Genomic DNA, 23,302 nt, shown 5'->3' with positions numbered 1-23,302 from the left:
TATCTGGACGATATACTCATCTTTTCTCCGGATCCTGAGACCCATGTCCGGCATGTACGTCAGGTCCTGCAGCGGTTGTTAGAGAACCGGCTGTTTGTGAAGGGCGAGAAGTGCGAGTTCCACCGCACTTCTTTGTCCTTCCTGGGGTTTATCATCTCCCCTAACTCCGTTGCTCCTGATCCGGCCAAGGTCGCGGCGGTGAGAGACTGGCCCCAACCTACCAGCCGTAGGAAACTGCAACAGTTCCTCGGCTTTGCAAATTTCTACAGGAGGTTCATTAAGGGCTACAGTCAGGTAGTTAGCCCCCTGACAGCCCTGACCTCACCAAAAGTCCCCTTCACCTGGTCGGATCGTTGCGATGCCGCGTTCAAGGAGTTGAAACGGCGCTTCTCGTCTGCACCCGTTCTGGTGCAGCCCGATCCTTGTCGCCAGTTAGTGGTTGAAGTGGACGCCTCGGACTCAGGGATAGGAGCTGTGCTTTCCCAGAGCGGAAAGACCGATAAGGTCCTTCACCCGTGTGCCTATTTTTCCCGCAGGTTGACCCCGGCCGAACGGAACTATGACGTCGGCAATCGAGAACTCCTTGCGGTGAAAGAGGCTCTTGAAGAGTGGAGACATCTGTTGGAGGGAACGTCCGTGCCATTCACGGTTTTCACTGACCACCGGAACCTGGAGTATATCAGGACCGCCAAGCGGCTGAACCCCAGGCAAGCCCGCTGGTCACTGTTCTTCGGCCGTTTTGACTTCCGGATCACCTACCGTCCCGGGACCAAAAACCAGAGATTGGATGCCTTGTCCCGTGTACATGAAGATGAAGTCAAAACGGAGTTGTCGGATCCACCGGAACCCATCATCCCGGAGTCCGCTATCGTGGCCACCCTCACCTGGGACGTAGAGAGAACCGTCCGGGAGGCCCTGGCACGAAGCCCGGACCCCGGAACTGGGCCGAAGAACAGACTTTACGTCCCACCAGAGGCTAGGGCTGCAGTCCTGGACTTCTGTCACGGCTCCAAGTTCTCCTGTCATCCAGGGGTGCGAAGAACCGTGGCAGTTGTCCGGCAGCGCTTCTGGTGGGCGTCCCTAGAGGCCGACGTCCGGGATTATATCCAGGCCTGCACCACCTGTGCCAGGGGCAAGGCTGATCATCGCAGGGCATCGGGACTGCTCCAGCCGCTGCCCGTGCCTCATCGCCCCTGGTCCCACATCGGCCTGGATTTTGTCACGGGCCTCCCGCCGTCCCAGGGCAACACCACCATCCTCACGATAGTGGACCGATTCTCCAAGGCGGCCCACTTCGTGGCCCTCCCGAAGCTCCCGACTGCCCAGGAGACAGCGGACCTCCTGGTCCACCACGTCGTCCGGCTGCATGGGATTCCAACAGACATCGTCTCCGATCGCGGTCCCCAGTTCTCCTCGCAAGTTTGGAGGAGCTTCTGCCGGGAACTGGGGGCCACGGTGAGTCTCTCATCCGGGTATCATCCCCAGACCAACGGGCAAGCAGAACGGGCCAATCAGGAGGTGGAACAGGCCCTGCGTTGCGTGACAGCCGCGCACCCGGCGGCCTGGAGTACCCATTTGGCCTGGATCGAGTATGCCCATAACAGCCAGGTGTCGTCAGCCACCCGCCTCTCCCCTTTTGAGGTGTGTCTGGGGTACCAGCCTCCTTTGTTTCCGGTGGTTGAGGGAGAGGTCGGTGTGCCCTCGGTCCAGGCCCACCTGCGGAAGTGCCGTCGGGTGTGGCGTGCCGCCCGTTCTGCTTTGCTGAGGGCCCGGATGAGGACGAAAGCCCATGCAGACCGTCGGCGGATCCCAGCCCCTACGTATCGGCCAGGGCAGGAAGTGTGGTTGTCAACAAAGGACATTCCCCTCAAAGTGGACTCACCTAAACTGCAGGATCGGTACATCGGTCCATTCAAAATCCTCAAGGTCATCAGTCCAGCCGCGGTGAGGCTTCAGCTTCCAGCCTCACTGCGGATCCATCCCATTTTTCATGTGTCTCGGATTAAGCCGCATCACACCTCACCCCTCTGTACTCCGGGTCCGGCACCACCTCCTGCCCGGATCATCGATGGCGAGCCGTTTTGGACTGTGCGCCGGCTCTTGGATGTCCGTAGGATGGGCCGGGGCTTCCAGTATTTGGTGCACTGGGAGGGGTACGGACCCGAAGAACGCTCCTGGGTGAAGAGGAGCTTCATCCTGGACCCGGCCCTCCTGGCCGATTTCTACCGCCGCCACCCGGACAAGCCTGGTCGGGCGCCAGGAGGCGCCCGTTGAGGGGGGGGTCCTGTTGTGTGGGCCGCTGAAGAGGAGGTACTGCTGGCCCACCACCACCAGAGGGCACCCTGCCTGAAGTGCTGGCTCCAGGCACCAGAGGGCGCTGCCACCTCACAGGAGCAGCCGGGGTGACAGCTGTCACCTATGACAGCTGTTACCAGTCATCTGATCCGCATCGGTATATCAGCAAGACGTCATCTCCACCTCTTTGCCGAGATATCGCTCTACCAAGGAGGTAACGTACTCAGCCAATCGTGTTCTCTTTTTGACCATAATACTTTGTTGCCTTTACGCAGATAGTGAGTAGAACAGCAGGAGACTGTATTGGACCATTTGGATAAGTACTCACATTCCTGCACTAACCAGTGTTTTCCTGACGAGAGGTGGAGGTAGTTTTTCCACCATACGTGTTGCTGGGTGCAGGCGCACCCACATCTGACTGTTTTTGTTCCTCGCCAGCAGTACCAGATCCTACAAGCGGAGGCAGTGGCCACCTGGGAGTTCGGGACTTGGCGGCTCCAGTATTCCCGGGGTTCGGTGGCGGAGGAAATCGTGTGGTTCCGGTTCTGCTTTGGACAGACGTCTTCTATCTTCGAGCCTGCCCACATGACACCTTTGTGATTTGACTTTATTGTCTATTATTGTAATCTGTTGTGTTTGTTGTGCTTATTTCACAACAGTAAAAGTGCTATTTGACTTCCTCCATTGTCCGTTCATTTGCGCCCCCTGTTGTGGGTCCGTGTTCCTACACTTTCACAACAACACCCAGAGCAGAAAAGTGCGGGAGAGACAGGAGAAGCCGCCATGCTAAATCGGCTAAGAGGTAGTAGCTGTGCTAAGCTAGCGGATTCCTAAAAACACAGTGAATAATGTGTAAATAATTTAGAGGTTATTCAGCAGAGGGAGTGCTTTAGTTAAGGCACGTGAAGATTACACTGTGAAACAAATCGTTATCTAGTTATCTAGATCAATCATATGAAAACAGAAAACCCAGTGTTTGAGTCATTTGAACGTTTGAGTCACTAAAATGATGCAGTCCTTTTGTGCGCGCATATATGTGCGCTACAACACATCTAAACACTGAATGCATTCATCCAGAGTGAATCAGCTGGAGAGAAGGTGAAGCGCATGTGTGTATGTGATCCATGTACGCAGTGCCTGTGCGTCTGTGATCAGAACTGGTAATCAAACCTGCGTGTGTGCATGTGACTGACTGCTTGATCACACAGCCGCATCTCCGGTGATCAGAAACGCCACGGTTTTGAAAAATACTGCAGAGAAAGAGACGGCACTATTTCTTTCTCTCACTCTGTGGTGAAACAAGAGACGGACAGTTTTAAGTTTGCTTGTGAGTTTAAATGGCAATTTCTTTCTACTTTTTTTGGGGGGTGGCACAGAAGGACTCTGAACTTTGCGATCTGATCTTCCCAGCTCTGACAAGTAAGCAGTGTGTCCCGCTGTACATCTTCAAACCTGAGTGCCGTTTGCTTTACCGTTATGAGAACGGAGTGCATTTCTGAAAAGCCAAAAAAAAAAAAATGAAGGCAGGCGTGCGGCAAGTCCTACACATGACAGAACGCATACATTAAAAGCAAACATGCAGCTGCAAGCAAATGTACGAACGCAACGACATGTGAAAAACGCTGAGTATGTGCACATTTCAGATGTACAGATGGTGATTAGAGTTTTGGAATTTGAGAAATATTTGGCATGGAGTATTTAGCGTGTGTGGTTAGTGTAGTGGTGTTTTTGTAAAAATGAGGCATCATATAAATGTTTAGCACTTCAGTTTTTTTTTTTGTTTGTTTTTTTTTTTTTTGAAATTGGAGCAAGTGCGCAGCATGTCGTCGGAGTCTGAACCAGACAGTGAGGATTCTGATGATGGAGATGATCCCTCTTTTGTTCTGGTCGAGGAACCGGAGCAGGTGGATCCACCGACATGCGCACAGATCTCCACAGTGGGTCGGATCACGTGCTTCTATTTGCAGTTTCTCCGGGACTCAGGCAGTTTGAGCTCAATCCCAGCGCTGAGTCCTGGAACGCAGAGATGCAGACTCACACTGCACCAGCAGTGGCTCCAGGCGCATTTGTTTTAAAGCGTGGAGATGAACGTTATCTTCGGTTTCATTTAGTTCCTTTTTTATCCCTTTTGCACTCTTGATTCGCGGGCTATTCGGTGATAAAGCCTGTTCATCCACCTTTTCTCAACTATTTGTGACTTTTTTTTTTTTTTACTTTTTCGCTTCATTCAGGAATCCTCTTATGCCGTGTGACCGGGCCATAATGTGGCAGCTGCTCCTTCACTCTTATTTAAATTGTTCATTCAACATGGGAAAAACCAAAAAGGAAAATGAAAGACATTAGAGGGCTGATGCATAATACCCTATACGCTCCACACACCACAATATACACTCACAGGCCACTTTATTAGGTACACCGTATTAGTACCGGTTTGGATCCACCATTTTGCCTTCAGAACTGCCTTAATTTTTTGTGGCATAGATTCAACAAGCTGTTCTTCAGCTGTTGATCCACATTGACATCATAGCATCACGTAGCCGTCCGTTCAACCAGTCTGCCCATTCACCTCTGACATCAGCAAGGCATTTTTATCCACACAACTGCCACTCACTGGATATCTTCTCTTTTTTGGACCATTCTCTGTAAACCCTAGAGATGATTCTGTGTGGAAAATTCCAGTAGATCAGCAGTTTCTAAATATTCAGACCAGTCAGTCTGGCACCAGCAACCATGTCACGTTCAAAGTCACCTAAATCTTCTTTCTTCCTCATTCTGATGCTCGGTTTGAACTTCAGCAAATCGTCTTCACCACCTATAGATATCTCAGTGCATTGAATTGCTGCCATGTTATTGGCAGCAATTAATGCATTTTTGTGCAAATTTGTGTTAGCAAGCAATTGAACAAGTGTACCTAATAAAATGGCCAGTGGCGTGTGTACGAGGTACATATGCAACATACATAAGTCGGCAATGGTGTTTTTGACTGTTCGACTTCTCTGTGACTTCATTGTGAAGTCATGGATACTAATCAATCACATTTGGAATGGAGCATAATGTGCACCCCCCCTTAAAAAACAGATGGGTTGTGCATTTTAGAGTTATTTTGTTTTGTGTTTTATATATTGGGTCATATGAAGTAGGGCATCAAGCAGCCTTTGCAGTGCAGTCTTAATTTGCAGCTACTGCCATATGTTTACTTATTGTAACCCCCCCCCCCCCCCCCCCCCCCCGTGTTCTGTTAAGGTGTTCCTTAAAAACTGCATACATTTTGGAAATTTGGTTTCATTTCTGTCGTTTCTAAATTGGTCTTTGCTTTGGCTCCACCTCTTTTGTGTCTCTTATCCAAAAACTGAGAGACATTTGTGTCGGGTTTTACTGGCAGTGCGATTGCATTTATGCAGACTTGAATGTGAAGGAAGTCAGCGTGACCTTGTAAACTGCAAACTTGATTTTTAAAGATTTTAATTCTGGTCTTTTATGACACTGGTGACTCGTGTTTGAGACAACATGAACTGTGTGTCTGGAAAGACAAACTAACAGATATGACTTGTCTTGTTGGGAAAATCTTTAAAAAATTTTTTTTTTGTTTTGTTTTTTTTTTTTTTACTTCTGTGCTGCAGCTGGATAAGGATGATATGGTGTATATGGAGGCCTACGACAAACTGCTGGAGTCGTGGCTGACGCTGGTGCAGGATGAAGAGCATTTTTCTCGTGGCTGCTTTGTCCAGCCGGCAATCCAGGTCTTCAATTCGTACATTCAATGTCACCTGGCTGCACCTGATGGCACACGTAATCTGGTGAGATATGAGTACAGAGTAGACACACACACATTGTCTTCACCTTCACCACAGACACAGGATAGTGATTAGGGATGAGAAGTATAGACTTGAAATTATGTTACAATATTTCCTGATAGTTTTGGCAATAATATCATAAATGACCACATGGAAATGGTATCATTGATCACACTCACATGTAGCCAAAATCCACCAGACTTCCATAAAGAGTTTGTGTGAGGTGGGTGTGGTGGCTGTTTCCATTGTTTCAAATCCACAAGGGGAGCAGACGAAAGAAGGGCAGTAATCTGCCTGCCTTTAAAGGCCCAGATTTCCAATGCTTGATGTGCTATATTTGCAGACAACATACGTGTATAATCCATTCCCACGGTTTGATTAGGTTTCATTAAACTGTGAGCAAAAGTCAAATTAATAAATAACTGGCTGAGTTACCCGTTCTACGCATGAGTAATAAAGAAGGATTTTATCCATGTCATTGTATATTTCATGTCACTTTAGTTAAGGTGTAGTAAGTTGCGTTGCATTGTGTGGATGTTGTTGTCATTTATTTTCATAGAGCAATTTGTGACATTCATGAAACTCAAGTGAATGATAAAAAGGTGACAGTATGTCATATCACTGCAATGCTATGGCATGCCGTACACATTTTAATTGAAAAAACGCGCACCTTAACTCGCACGCAACGTGCTGGCCTGTTTAGATTGTAATTAAAGTGCACCCTCGGCAGCTGCTACTTCATAATAGTAAAGTGTGATGCTGCTACCTGACCTGAGTACCACATGAACTGTGAAAATAAGGGTTCCAGTGAGCAGGTCATGATCTAATATACAGTGAGGAAAATAAGTATTTGAACACCCTGCAGTTTTGCAAGAAAGCATGGAGGGGTCTGAAATTTTCATCTTAGGTGCATGTCTACTGTGAGAGACATAATCTAAAAAAAAATCCGTAAATCACATTGTATGATATATTTTTTTAATAATTTATTTGTATGTTACTGCTGCAAATAAGTATTTGACCCCCTACCAACCAGCAAGAATTCTGGCTCACACAGACCTGTTAATTTTTCTTTAAGAAGCCCTCTTATTCTGCACTCTTTACCTGTATTAATTGCACCTGTTTGAACTTGTTACCTGTATAAAAGACGCCTGTTCACACACTCAATCAATCACACTCCAACCTGTCCACCATAGCCAAGACCAAAGAGTTGTCTAAGGACACCAGGGACAAAACTGTAGACCTGCACAAGACTGGGCTGGACTACAGGACAACAGGCAAGCAGCTTGGTAGAAAACAACTGTTATGATTATTTATTAGAAAGTGGAAGAAACACAAGATGACTGTCAGTCTCCCTCGGTCTGGGATTCCATGCAAGATCTCCTTTTGTGGGGTAAGGATGATTCTGAGAAAGCTCAGAACTACACAGAAGGACCTGGTCAATGACCTGAAGAGAGCTGGAACCACAGTCCCAAAGATTCCATTAGTAACACATGATGCTGTCATGGTTTAAAATCCTGCAGGGCAGCAAGGTCCCCCTGCTCAAGCCAGCACATGTCCAGGCCCATTTGAAGTTCACCAGTGACCATCTGGATGATCCAGAGGAGGCATGGGAGAACATTGTGTGGTCAGATGAGACCAGAATAGAGCTTTTTGGAATCAACTCCACTTCCCATGTTTAGAGGATGAGAACAACCCCAAGAAAATCATCCCAACCGTGAAGCATGGGGGTGGAAACATCATACTCTGGGTGTGCTCTTCTGCAAAGGGGACAGGACGACTGCACCGTATTGAAGGGAGGATGGATGGGGTCATGTATTGTGAGATTTTGGCAAACAACCTCCTTTCCTCAGTAAGAGCATTGAAGATGGGTCATGGCTGGGTCTTCCAGCATGACAATGACCCCAAACACACAGCCAGGGCAATTAAGGAGGGGCTCCATAAGAAGCATTTCAACGTCCTGGAGTGGCCTGGCCAGTCTCCAGACCTGAACTCAATAGAAAATCTTTGGAGGGAGCTGAAACTCCAAACCTGAAAGATCTAGAGAAGATCTGTATGGAGGAGTGGACCAAAATCCTTGCTGCAGTGTGTGAAAACCTGGTGGAAAAACTACAGGAAACGTTTGACCTCTGTCATTGCAAACACAGGCTACTGTACCAAATATTAACATTGATTTTCACAGGTGTTCAAATACTTATTTGCCACAGTAACATACAAATAAATTATTAAAAAATCATACATTGTGATTTCTGGAATTTTTTTTTTAGATTGTCTCTCACAGTGGACATGCACCTAAGATGAAAATTTCAGACCCCTCCATGATTTCTAAGTGGGAGAACAAAATCGCAAGGTGTTCAAATACTTATTTTCCTCACTGTGTAAGGCTGACTGTGTGTGTGTGTTCGCGCACATACGTTTTCAACCTAAGGGCACCAGTGACCTCCCCCTTGGTGCCTCCAGTCACCATAACAAGTTTGGTGTCGATTGCTTAATTACTGTGGCTATGCATAGCAAACACACACGCGGACAGCTTTATATTTTAGATTTTGGTGACACATCTGGCCAAGACCTTTATTGTTTTTGCATGAATCTCTAAGAAAACAGAAACAAATCAAAATGAAACTTGATTAATTAACGTTAAAAGTCTACCCTACACATCGTTTTTGGGAAAAGACCAGGGGGATTGAAATGTCAGTGAGTCCTCGAAATCCTGTTCCTCTACTTTTCACGACAGTTCTTTCTCAAGATAGGTCTATTGTAATGTGGTGAATTTACATTTATTTGTAAACTGAATATGTAGACCTGGTTTTGAATCCCACTCGGGCTGCCTGTCTGTGTTCTTATAAAAGACAGTATGCCTTGTCTGTCTGCCCAGTTGTAAAAATGGCCACTGACCTTGGCTGAGGAAATGAATGTGAGACATCCTTGTAAATCACTTGAGATTTCTGATAGACAGAAATGCAGTCCGTCTCCTTTTTTTAATCCATCTTGATGCTTGATGACCTTCACAATGGCCTTGTTCAGACTGCTAGTAAAAATTCTATTTATGTGCACATCCAGTTTGAACAGATTCCATGTTACAAGTCTGGACGGCAAAAAACACATGAAATCTTTTTTTTTAATCTGTTTTAAGTCTCATTCAAAGGGAGTATGAAATGCAATTCAAATTATGACTATAACATGGAGAGCTTTATATGACGTCTGACTCTGCTTCTGTCACCTCACAGGAACACACACACACACACACACACACAAGCTCAAACTAGCCTATAAAATTAAAATTACCTCCACAAAAGAATGCTCAGATGATGTCTCACATCTGAAACACCACCAAATGTTGTAGTGAACACCCACATGTGCAGGAGTCTCATGCGCATATTTACACAGCAGTGTTTCAACTACTGTTCTCCTCAGTCTGCCCACATATTTTAAGCTCTATTATTACACACTGCGTTATATGTGACAGTTTTTGGGTGATTTTTTTTTTTCTTTTCATTCAGTACAGTCGTGTGACTGATGTGCGTTTTCATTACTATAGCAACCAGTGTGGATTAGATGGCAGGTGAAGGTTACAGCAAGGACACAGAAATCAGATCTTGCCACTTGCTCTATATGATCAGTCTGATCAGGTTTGAGTCAGAAGTCCTTTAAATCTGCTTTCAGCTAGCAGCCTGAACAAAGCTTATGTTAACCTGGCTTCGATTCCAGTCCCGCTGTCGTTGTCCTTGGACAAGACCCTTCATCTGCATTGCCCCAGTCCACCCAGCTGTATGTGGGTGCCAGCCTTGGCTGGGGACACTACAGCCCATCCGGAGGGAGTTGTACCATATCTGTGGATTAGCTCGGGCACCAGGGGCCTCAGCGCCGATGTAGGCTTTACTTTTTCTTCTGTTCCCTGGAATGTCCCTTAGCAAGTTGAGTTGAGTTTTCAAATAATTTTAGCACAGCAGAAGAGGTATTACTATGCTACACATCTTTATTTAACCTCATTTAAATTGGTTCAGTTGAATTAGAATAAAAATGTTAAACAAGAACTCAAACCAGCCTTGTGCCTGCATGGCATTGATTTGTTTGCTTCTTTTGCTAGTCGTCTTTTGCGCGTTCCTGCTGCTAACCATAATTTCCCTCTCTGATAACTCTAATCTGTGATCCACCTTGCCTCCTCCACAGTCAGCAAATGGCATCACATCTCATGATGAGGAAGAGATCAACGAGCTGCAGGAGGATGACAGAGAGCTGTTCTCAGATCAGCTGTCCAGTATTGGTGTGCTCGGACGTATAGCCACTGACCACTGTGTGCCCCTGCTCACAAGGTGAACACTCAACACGGCTCTGATGAACAGATGAATCTATATACTGTACGTTCTGAATTATGAGATGCTTCATATCCCTTCTGCTATAACTTGTTCATTGCTCCTTCAGAATCCTCTGGATCTCATGTCATATTTGTTTCATATATATTTGTTCCAACTATGCCTTGAAAACAAACTGTTATGGCCACAATTTTACATACACTTGTGGTCATGAAATGACAATGTAATATCAGACTTTCAATGATTTCTTTGAACTGTTCTTTTTGGGGGACAGAATGATTGTATGACTTTAATTAAAAGGGGAAAAAATCATTTCAATTAAGTTTTCATTATTTTGGGTTTAGTGTGCATCTAATAATTGGTGGAATGTCCCTTAGCAAGTGTCACATTGACCAGATGCTTGTTGTTGGGATAACTCTGGTTCTATATTTTGCCAGGCTTCTTGCAGTTACATTTTTTGGTTTCCGCGCATTAATTGTTTTATTCAAAGTTGTAATATTTTTGATCGAACTGAGATGAGGGTGTTGGGAGGGTCATTCCTAAAAACCACAACCTTTTTTTGTGTGTATTTGTGATCATTTTCCTGTTGAAACATTCAGTTGTGTCCAAGTTTCAAGCTGATTCGAGGTATTGCTGAAGAATTTTGAGGTAGTCCTCCTTGCTCATTCAAATAAAACTTTCCTCCTAAAAATGTGTTCTATGTCTTTGTGGTCACCTGCAAATATTAGTCAAGATTGATGGTGTTAACCAGTACCAGGCCACATATCAAATAATGGGGAAGAGATGGGCATTGTTTTTTTTTCTTTGTTTTTTTTAGGTATTTGTCAGGATTTTTTCTGTCTCTGTTTGGGAGTTGACCTGTCTATCTACTATACCAACTCCTGTCTCACTGAGCCATCTGCTATTGTAAAACAGGTGGCTTCAAACTTAGCCATTAGAAGTATATCTGTATTTGGTGAAAAAGCTGAACCTGTAGAGATATTCACTTATCTCAGTAGTAACATACATTATCTGCGTCCTCGACCTTTGAGATCAAGAGGTGCCTGGGAAGAGCTTGCAGAGTCATGATCATTGGACAGAAGTGTTTGGTGATGCCGATATCTTTGCAGGCAAATATAGGTCCAAGTCTTTAGGCTCATGGTGCTGCCCATCTTGTTTTATGGATGTGAGACTTGGATGCTAACCATTAACCTAAGGTGATGATTGGATGCCTTTAGTGTTAGGTGCCTTCAAAGGATCTTTGGGTACTGCTGCAATGGCTTTGTATTAAACAAGCGGTTACTAAGAGACTAGGATGAGGAGGATCACATGCATTGTGAGGGAGCTTCAGCTATGACATTTTTGACCATGTGGCCCATTTCTCTGTGCATGCGGCAGCACGCAGGTGCCTGAGTGATGAGGACCCCAGTAGCTGGAGAAAGCCAAGGGGATGCTGGTGCTTCACCTGGCTGTGGCAGGTAGATGGCTATTTTAGAGATGTGGGAATGGACCGGTTGTCTGCCTGGGTGATTGCCATCCAGGACCCAATGCAGTTCCTTGGGGCTGTGGATGTGGCAAAGTGCAGCACCAGCACAGGCTCTCAGACTTGACTTGGCGTGTATTGAGGGAGGCGAGAGGAAGGCTCCTTTTGAAAATTGGGGTTGTCTGTCATCCTGTATGGTTGTCGTGGGTGCTATCTTTTTGGTTTCTGCAAAATAACTAAAGAACATCTTGTCTGATTCGGAGAGTTTCTTGGTGGTGTATTGGGAGAGGCTACAGGAAATAGCCTTTTATATATATATATATATATATATATATATATATATATATATGAGTCCATACACTTCATACCATTTGTAAACCGGCGATATTTCACTATACAAATAGACCATATACCATCTTTAGAGCACCAGTGTTTTGCTATAAACTTCATTATCGCCTCTACTATAAAACCATAACTCTTTCTGTCAAGAAATGGAATTTACTATTTTACAGTACGCAGAATTAAAAGTATGTTTCAAACTGAATTGAAATGGATTCCAACACTGTCACACGTTAGCCATAATGTTTACTGACGATGTTCTTAGGTATACTAAAAAAAAAAGAAAAAAAAAAAAAACTTTTTTATTTCTCCTTCATATTTTGACATTTTACCTTTGCCTCCTGTCCTGCAGCCTTTTGGAGGACCGTGTGACTCGGCTACATGGTCAACTGCAGAGGACCCAGCAACATCTAATGGCATCTGATCCTGGATCAGTGGACCGCAAAGTCTTAGATGACCTCTATGAGGATATCCACTGGCTCATACTTGTCTCAGGTCAGCAAAAAGATCTGAGTGTTGTAGATTGTAAGCTGAAATTGGTATTTTTCTGTGTTCTGTGCAGGAAACATGGTGGATTTATGTAAATTTAATAATTGTATGGGTGGAGATGGAGATACGTAGTGTTGAGAGAAAAAAAAATGTATACAGTCCGAATGTGCTGGTCACTTCTGATCATTTGATAATATTCTCAGTTATGTTTTTGCTAATATTCTCTTTTTTTAATTTTCTATTTTTTAGTCCAGACTTGAGGTCCTTGATATGAAGCACACTTTTTTTATTAGCATTGCATGAACACTCAGTGCATGGATTTGGATGTGGCTTTTATTGCCCCCATTTTCATATATAGTAGTGTTCAGAATAATAGTAGTGCTATCTGACTAAAAAGATTAATCCAGGTTTTGAGTGTATATTTTATTGTTACATGGGAAACAAGGTACCAGTAGATTCAGTAGATTCTCACAAATCCAACAAGACCAAGCATTCATGATATGCACACTCTTAAGGCTATGAAATTGGGCTATTAGTAGAAAAGGGGGTGTTCACAGTAATAGTAGCATCTGCTGTTGACGCTACAAACTCAAAACTATTATGTTCAAACTGCTTTTATGGCAATCCTGTGAATCACTAAACTAGTATTTAGGTGTATAACCACAGTTTTTCATGATTTCTTCACATCTGCGAAGCATGGAGTCAAGGAACTTGTGGCACCTTTCAGCTGTTATTCCACTCCAAGATTCTTTAACAACATTCCACAATTCATTCACATTTCTTGGTTTTGCGTCAGAAACAGCTTTTTTGATGTCACCCCACAAGTTCTCAATTGGATTTAGGTCCGGGGATTGGGCAGGCCACTCCAAAACATTAATTTTGTTGGTTTGGAACCAAGATTTTGCTTGTTTACTAGTGTGCTTGGGGTCATTGTCTTGTTGAAACACCCATTTCAAGGGCATGTCCTCTTCAGCATAAGGCACCATGACATCTTCAAGTATTTTGACATATCCAAACTGATCCATGATACCTCCTATGCGATATATAGGCCCAACACCATAGTAGGAGAAACATGCCCATATCATGATGCATGCAACACCATGCTTCACTGTCTTCACTGTGAACTGTGGCTTGAATTCAGAGTTTGGGGGTCGTCTCACAAACTGTCTGCGGCCCTTGGACCCAAAAAGAACAATTTTACTCTCATCAGTCCACAAAATATTCCTCCATTTCTCTTTAGGCTAGTTGATGTGTTCTTTGGCAAATTGTAACCTCTTCTGCACATGTCTTTTATTTAACAGAGGGACTTTGTGGGGGATTCTTGCAAATAAATTAGCTTCACACAGGCGTCTTCTAACTGTCACAGCACTTACAGGTAACTCCAGACTATCTTTGATCATCCTGGAGCTGATCAATGGGTGAGCCTTTGCCATTCTGGTTATTCTTCTATCCATTTTGATGGTTGTTTTCCGTTTTCTTCCACACGTCTGTGGATTTTTTTTGTCCATTTTAAAGCATTGGAGATCATTGTAGATGAACAGCCTATACTTTTTTTGCACCTGCGTATAAGTTTTCCCCTCTCTAATCAGCTTTTAATCAAACTATGCTGTTCTTCTGAACAATGTCTTGAACGTCCCATTTTCATCAGGAAAATGCATATCATGTATGCTTGGTCTTGTTGGATTTGTGAGAATCTACTGGTACCTTGTTTCCCATGTAACAATAAGAAATATACTCAAAACCTGGATTAATATTTTTAGTCACATAGCACTACTATTATTCTGAACACTACTGTACTTCATGTAGAGGCCAGGTTATGGTGGAAATTAAACTTGCTAGAGAAAAAAAACAAAACAAAAAAAAATATATATATATACAACCCCTGGCAAAAATTATGGAATCACCGGCCTCGGAGGATGTTCATTCAGTTGTTTAATTTTGTAGAAAGAAAGCAGATCACAGATATGACACAAAACTAAAGTCATTTCAGATATTCTGAGGAATAAATTATGGAATCACCCTGTAAATTTTCATCCCCAAAACTAACACGTGCATCAAATCAGATCTACTCGTTAGTCTGCATCTAAAAAGGAGTGATCACACCTTGGAGAGCTGTTGCACCAAGTGGACTGACATGAATCATGGCTTCAACAGGAGAGATGTCAGTTGAAACAAAGGAGAGGATTATCAAACTCTTAAAAGAGGGTAAATCATCACGCAATGTTGCAAAAGATGTTGGTTGTTCAGTCAGCTGTGTCTAAACTCTGGACCAAATACAAACATGGGAAGGTTGTTAAAGGCAAACATACTGGTAGACCAAGGAAGACATCAAAGCGTCAAGACAGAAAACTTAAAGCAATATGTCTCAAAAATCGAAAAATGTAAAACAAAACAAATGAGGAACGAATGGGAGGAAACTGGAGTCAACGTCTGTGACCAAACTGTAAGAAACCGCCTAAAGGAAATGGGATTTACATACAGAAAAGCTAAACGAAAGCCATCATTAACACCTAAACAGAAATAAACGAGGTTACAATGGGCTAAGGAAAAGCAATCGTGGACTGTGGATGACTGGATGAAAGTCATATTCAGTGATGAATCTTGAATCTGCATTGGGCAAGGTGATGATGCTGGATCTTTTGTTTGGTGCCGTTCCAATGAGATTTATAAAGATGACTGCCTGAAGAGAACATGTAAATTTCCACAGTCATTGATGATATGGGGCTGCATGTCAGGTAAAGGCACTGGGGAGATGGCTGTCATTACATCATCAATAAATGCACAAGTTTACGTTGATATTTTGGACACTTTTCTTATCCTATCAATTGAAAGGATGTTTGGGGATGATATCATTTTTCAAGATGATAATGCATCTTGCCATAGAGCAAAAACTGTGAAAACATTCCTTGCAAAAAGACACATAGGGTCAATGTCATGGCCTGCAAATAGTCCGGATCTTAATCCAATTGAAAATCTTTGGTGGAAGTTGAAGAAAATGGTCCATGACAAGGCTCCAACCTGCAAAGCTGATCTGGCAACAGCAATCAGAGAAAGTTGGAGCCAGATTGATGAAGAGTACTGTTTGTCACTCATTAAGTCCATGCCTCAGAGACTGCAAGCTGTTATAAAAGCCAGAGGTGGTGCAACAAAATACTAGTGATGTGTTGGAGCGTTCTTTTGTTTTTCATGATTCCATAATTTTTTCCTCAGAATTGAGTGATTCCATATTTTTTTCCCTCTGCTTGGCCTAAAAAAGTAACCGTTACTGACTGCCACAATTTTTTTTCCTGATTTCTTATAGTGTTTCTTAAAGCCAGAAAGTTGCCATTTGAAATGACTTTAGTTTTGTGTCATATCTGTGATATGCTTTTTTTCCTACAAAATGAAACAACTGAATGAACATCCTCCGAGGCCAGTGATTCCATAATTTTTGCCAGGGGTTGTATATGTATATGTGTATGTATATGTGTATATATGTGTGTGTGTGAGTGAAATGTTGAATTCTTTACTGAATTAATTGTTGAAATCTTGGCATTTCAAATTGCTGCATGGTCTGTTTTGTGTTTCAGTAATGTTTCACTTTAGGTGTGGATGAGACAGAATAAGTGAACTCCACCCAGTTCTGTGGGTTACATTTAATGAACCAGTATGGATGTACAAGGCACTGTTGTGGTTTCCTGTCAGTTTAGACTGGGTGGACCACGTTGCCCAAAGGAGACGCCTGTAAAAGATGTTTACAGATGCATTGTTCTCATGACCGCTCTGTGTTGTGGTGTACAATAAAACACTACATTTAGCAAATATATATGGTTAAATGTTCTCATTCCACCATTAAAAAAACAAACAAACAAACAAAAAACAGGTTCCTGTTGAGGACATACTGATGGGTGTCTGTAAGTGTTCCACTGTTAACTCACCTGCTGATATGAGTACAGTAATTATCTACTTTTATGAAAAATGGTTTTGATAGGTTGAGGGGAATAAAAGGGAAAATATTAACAGTACTGTACTTGTACCTTCTCATATCCAGGGTTTAGACAAATGGTCCTTTAACTTGTAGGTTTCTGGTATCCCTTGAATAACAAATTAAAATGTCTTACCTCTCTTTCATTGCTGAAAATTGCACTCGGGTTTCAGTTTTCTCATCACACTGTTATCACAACCTCAAAACATTGGCAGTTTTCTCAGCATTGAGTCTGTTACCCATGAATTATATGGCTAATGATCGTTTCTGTTTTGTTCTACAGGGTATCTATTAGCAGACGACCCTCAGGGTGAAACGCCACTGATCCCCAGAGAGGTGATGGAGTTCTCCATCAAACAGTCAACAGAAGTTGACATCAACACCACACTGCAGATCCTGGGGTCACCTGGTGAAAAGGCCTCCTCCATACCAGGCTGTAATCGAACCGATTCGGTCATCAGGTGAGCAGAGAATGAAACCTTACATACGTCTGTCGTCTTAAATTGATAGATGCTCCAGCTAGCCCATTCAAAAGTGCAAATAAAAATATGCATGCCTCTGTAAAAGGTGTTTTGGGTTTTTTTTTCTTTTTTTTTTTTTTCTTTTTTTTTTTAAACCTGAGGCCAACATATGGCCATCTGGTATTGCGAAGACCTGGCGTCTATCCATCTGTTTGTGTTCAGCATAAGTCCAGTTCTGTTAGGGGTGGTGGCCAAGTGGTTAATGCGCTTGGTTTCAGTTCAGAAGGTTCAGGGTTCAAATCCCACCCCTGCCACATTTCTCCATGTAATGTGGAGTTGCGTCAGGAAGGGCATCCGACGTAAAACTTGTGCCAATTCAACATGCAGATCCACCTTGGATTTGCTGTGGCGACCCCAAGTGCAAACAAGGGAGCAGCCGAAGGGACTTACTGTAAGTCCAGTTCTATTACTGCCACAGTCTGCAAATTCACAGGGAACATTCTTGGGACACAGACCTTGGACAAGTTCGAAGATGACTAGCCTTGATGAATTTTAAGAGGTTTAAAAAGTCGCATTCTGTTATCTGATCTGTTTCGTGCTTGTGTGACACGGGTGACAGCCAATTAGAGTACAGCTGCACTGTGACGTCAGTTGCTGGTTAGCCCGACAACCGGCCCTGAATTGGGCCAGTTACTGGCCTCTCTCTCCTAGCCTGTAATTGGTTCACGGCTGAGACGCTGACGTCAGCCCATGCATCAGCCTCTTGTTGATGTGGCACAAGCGCTGCTCCCCTATTGGTCGTTTAGGAGTGGGAAATCTCACTCCAAAATGGAGACCAGTATCTGGCCCAATTCATAGCCGGGCCGTTTGTCGGGCTAGTTGCTGATTTCTATATAACCGCTTTGTTTTGTCTGTTTATATAATGTTTCTCATATGTAAAAGCTAGCAAGAAGTAGGCACTGTTTTTGTAACCTATTAACACCTCCGAGTTTATTTATAACACATTTTACAGAGGTTAGCATGGTGACATCACTTCCTAGTTTAGCGACTTGCTAACTGCTTCGTTTCTGGTATATTATGTAAAAACAAGCGAGAAATAAACACTTCTAAAACTGAAATGCTGTTCTTGTAACCTGATAACACCTCTGTTGTCATTTACAAGACATTTTGTGGACGTTAGCTTGGATGGTATCTTTCGCTAACTTGGAGTTAAATTTGTCTCATTAATATTACTATGTATTAATGCACAGAGGGCAATCTACAAATATTCCTTGATTTGCACAACATGAGCAAATGAAGATCTGATTTGATTTGAACATGTACGATTGGTACAGTAGTATTCAGAATAATAGTGCTATGTGACTAAATAGATTAATCCAGGTTTTGAGTATATTTCTTATTGTTACATGGGAAACAAGGTACCATAGATTCTCACAAATCCAACAAGACCAAGCATTCATGATATGCACACTTTTAAGGCTGTGAAATTGGGCTATTAGTAGAAAAGGGGGTGTTCACAATAATAGTAGCATCTGCTGTTGACGCTACAAACTCAAAACTGTTATGTTCAAACTGCTTTTTTAGCAATCCTGTGAATCACTAAACTAGTATTTAGTTGTATAACCACAGTTTTTCATGATTTCTTCACATCTGCGAGACATTAATTTTCTTGGTTTGGAACCAAGATTTTGCTCATTTACTAGTGTGCTTGGGGTCATTGTCTTGTTGAAACACCCATTTCAAGAGCATGTCCTTTTCAGCATAAGACAACATGACCTCTTCAAGTATTTTGACATATCCAAACTGATCCATGATACCTGGTATGCGATATATATTCCCAGCACCATAGTAGGAGAAACATGCCCATATCATGATGCTTGCACCACCATGCTTCACTGTCTTCACTGTGAACTGTGGCTTGAATTCAGAGTTTGGGGGTCATCTCACAAACTCCAGACTATCTTTGATCATCCTGGAGCTGATCAGTGGGTGAGCCTTTGCCATTCTGGTTATTCTTCTATCCATTTTGATGGTTGTTTTCCCGTTTTCTTCCATGCATCTCTGGATTTTTTTTGTCCATTTTAAAGCATTGGAGATCATTGTAGATGAACAGCCTATAATTTTTTGCACCTGCATATAAGTTTTCCCCTCTCCAATCAACTTTTTAATCAAACTACGCTGTTCTTCTGAACAATGTTTTGAACGTCCCATTTTCCTCAGGCTTTCAAAGAGAAAAGCATGTTCAACAGGTGCTGGCTTCATCCTTACATAGGGGACACCTGATTCACACCTGTTTGTTCCACAAAATTGGCAAACTCACTGACTGAATGCCACACTAATGGCTACAGTTATACATGATTAGGAAGTCTGATATAACATTTCTGTTAGATATTTGATGTTTGATCTTGCGTAAAAATTAAAAGGCCAAACTCGTAAACTCTTGAATGGCTACTTTGAGGTATTCAGTATTTTGGGAATGAACCGCTTGTCTGCCTGGGTAGTTGGGGCTCAGGACAGCAGCTACCCAGCTGTGGTGTTGTAGATAAAGTGAGGCATGGTACCAGCGCATGCTCTTAGACTTGGTGACTTATTACCCATAATCAGTGATGGAAGTTTTCCAGAAATTCTTAGAAATCCAGGATTAACTTACGTGGTGAACGTTTCCGGGTTATTTTTTGATAGCATACATCAGAATCCATGAATGCTCCACACAAAAAGAAGGGTTATTTTTGTTTTCCTGGCATGTGTCTGATTTAGTCTGTGGTCTGTCTTTCATGATGGTTGTATTTGTAAAATTGTTTGGAAATGTCTGAGATGTCACAGTGGATATTAAGTTTCACGTTTTCACGTCCTGATCTGAGACTGAAGGATTAATGTAATGCACCGCTGCTTGACCACATAGCAGCGAATGAGAGACTCTGTTACAGATTTTAAAATGAGCTCAGTGTTATGTTGAAACTACAAATAAAATGGATGAAACTTTGTTCTGCTGCAGGGAGACAATTTAAGGTTCATCCTGAATAAATTCAAATGGGGCTAGTTCGAACAAAAGGACCAAAACGCTGGTCTGACTTTTTTAAATCATCATTTATACGGAAAAGCTAACACCCCCAGTAAATCTTTGATTTTATTGTATCATTTTTTGGGATGGAATTCATCATCAGTTGATGTTATTCAAGTTATTTCACTTAAATCAAACTGTGTCTTTGAGATGAATTTGCTTCAAAGTGTCTCTATGCAAACATGATATGTTAGCCTGCTAAATCTGCATTTTATGGTTTCTTCTGTTACATGGACGTGAAATATTCATGTGGAGGAAAATATGATAAATATTTAACGTGCTCGTAGAAAATGAAAATGTGAAAAATGTTTGTGCGTCATTTTGCACTTAAGTTGTGAGTATCTCAGAAATGCCGACGTCAGCACTGGATGGAAAAATCTGTGTTATTGTGTTTCCCATTTATAGAAGTGCATAAGAATCCAATTTAAACCCAAATCAGTTCCTAAGAACTAAAAGTTATATTGGTGATTTAAGGAACAGTAAATGCAGCTTTACTTGTATCAAATTTTATTTTAAGACACTATCAGTTGTTATAAAATCACAAATTGCTGAAGTTAAATAGATAATTTAGATAAATGTAGAGAGAGAACAGTAACACTCCAGTGAGTATGTGGTTTTATCAAATGGAAATAGCACTGTATTCTAATCCATGTGACAGATTGTGGATTTATGTTTTGTCATCTTGCCAATATGAGAAAGATGAGTCTTTTCACACAACTTGTATTGTCACGATACAAGTTGTGTGAAAAGACTCGGGTGTAAAAATTGACCTGACCCAACAAAAAAGGCCCCAGGCCCCTTACCAAAGACTTGTAGTTTTGTTTGTTTTTTTGTTTGTTTGTTTTTCCCCCCATGGCCCACTTTCATCACTGCATAATGTGATCGGGCAACGCATTACAGCTCGTCTCCAAAGTCATCAGAAGAGTTCTGTTTGTGTTTCCCCTATTGCTGATATATGTGGATTCACGTTTTCCACACTAATATTAAATAATCTTTCAGGAATATGACTGTCTTAAGGTTACCAAAGCTTTGGCGAATGTCAGCAAGATAAACTGCAACTGCCTTTTTACTAGAATACGCTCAGAAAATTGCCTGTAGAAACACCTGTGTTAACTATGAAACATTACAATGAAGTCATATGTCACCTTTCTGTTGCTCACAGAAAAGTCAAACTCAAAGGCACAATAGTTTAACTCATCGTTTTGAGTGTTTTTGGATTAGACATGGTGGGAGGATTGTGCGTTTAAGGATAAAGTGCTTAAAGTGCAATTTTGGACAGAATTGATCAAATGTTAACTCCACACAGAAACATACATGACAACACTGAGTCACAAAGAATGAATTTGCATGTGTCAGACATGTAAGACACGGTGTTACATTCCCTGACTGCCGTTTCTTGTTTGTTTATTTTTATCTTTATGATGTACATATGAATTTTTGTCACCGGTTGCACACATTGAGCAAAGACAAATCAAACTGAACAAAAACTTCATTCAATCAGAGTCGATGGTTGTGTTTGTCAAAGTTATTAATCTACGTAATGCCTTTTTGAGGAACAGAGGTTAGAGAGTGCAAAAATAAGTTGAAAGAAACATGTAATAAAAAAAATAAGTCAAGTGGTGGGTCGTATTCTTCTTTTTAAAACTATCCAGTGTCCACTGACCTTGAGGTGACTTTGTTTTTGGTTTTCCATTCTGACTGGCATTGGTGCTTTGTTCTTTGCCCAGAGACTGTATGCAAGTCAGTTGGAACACATGAACTTGTAAAAATAATAATAGCGTTCAGACTATCCCCCCCGCTTTTTTTAAGCTTACTATTTAAACCATTAATTTAACTGTTATAAATGCAGTGGGATCATGATCATGTTTAATGCATTTTACATATGCTCTTTGGTCTTGTGCGGTTTTCTAATTTAATAAATTAAATACATTTACACACTCTGATGTGTTCATATTGTTTATCATCCTTTATTTTGTATTTTTACAATGTAATGCTCATTGTTTACTTATTTTATTATTTTCTTTCCCATGATTTCAGAGGAATTTTTTTATTGCTTATTTTAATTTAGTATTGTGGCAGTTTTAGCATGAAGCTGAAGAGGAAAAGTGTTACATTTTGATTGTGGCACATTAAAAAGTTTGAGTCCTGTTTTGTCAGAAGTACTGTGCAGGATTCTGGTGTGAATTTGTAGAAGTGAAGGAATGTTTGAAGTATTTGTGAATGTGTGAGCAGCAGATCATGTGAAAATATCTTTTCAACTCACTCACCTTTGTTTCCAGCTGTCTTTGGCTCTTGTGATCGTTTGTCTCAGTTTATCTTCCAAAAGTAATAAAAAAAAAAACTGACTGTCAGAAGCCCAGAATAGATGTCTTCATTGTCAGGGGTGAGAGACGGACTTCCCCGTCTTGTCCAGGTTCTTGTCCCGTAAAGCTGACAGAACGGTGGATTTGCTCTTTTAGGTTTATACTCGAGCACAATTTGAAAGTGCAGTCAGTAAAAATCAGTAATGAACTCTTCACGACGGGGTGGGGGGCATCATGAGGTCAGGTCAGGTGGAAGGTGTGTGACACAGGTATGTGTGCACACAACCATTCACATGTATGATGAAACAAACAGTGTACCGGAACAGTGCCTTGGTTTAGCCACACACACACACACACACACACACACATATATATATATATATATATATATATATATATATATATATATATATATATATATATATAACTTTCATCCATAAGGATGAGCGTAAATGATTGAGCTTTAAAAGCAGTTTTCATGCATTTTGTTAATTTCACTTGATAAATGAAAAGATCTGTAGTTGGTGTGGAGTGTGAACGTCGTTTGATTCTGCATCCTGACGGTTTGTGACAAGCGTGTTGGAACCTGACCTCTGTGCTTCAGGTCAGCTGACAGTCAGCAGGGCCCTGGATGCCTGCGCGTGAAGGACACAGGCATGTTTGCATACACAGGTATGCGTGTTTGTGTGTGCGCAGATAATCACAGTGACCACAATAGTCAGTGACAGCAGCCACAGATATTGTCTCTGCTGAAGGTCATTGAGGCTTTGTCTTTCTGGATGGTCGTGTGTGTGCGCACACGCGTGTGCTTCCAGTGGCATCAG

The 23,302-nt window shown here is 42.2% G+C and overlaps 1 protein-coding gene across 1 annotated transcript in view; it reads left to right on the top strand.

Annotated features, from left to right (window-relative positions):
* Window positions 1-23,302, top strand: part of xpo4 (exportin 4) — a 151,850-nt gene that overhangs the window by 82,864 nt on the left and 45,684 nt on the right. The window contains exons 10-13 of the mRNA XM_034186115.1: window positions 5,916-6,092; window positions 10,257-10,399; window positions 12,553-12,695; window positions 16,937-17,114. Coding sequence (XP_034042006.1) covers window positions 5,916-6,092; window positions 10,257-10,399; window positions 12,553-12,695; window positions 16,937-17,114 — 641 coding nt within the window. The remainder of the gene's footprint in view (window positions 1-5,915; window positions 6,093-10,256; window positions 10,400-12,552; window positions 12,696-16,936; window positions 17,115-23,302) is intronic.

This window comes from Thalassophryne amazonica, chromosome 14, assembly GCF_902500255.1.
Source record: "Thalassophryne amazonica chromosome 14, fThaAma1.1, whole genome shotgun sequence".
Lineage (NCBI taxonomy): Eukaryota > Metazoa > Chordata > Actinopteri > Batrachoidiformes > Batrachoididae > Thalassophryne > Thalassophryne amazonica.
Note: the sequence above shows the minus strand (reverse complement) of the source record. Positions and strands in the feature narration are given on the sequence as shown.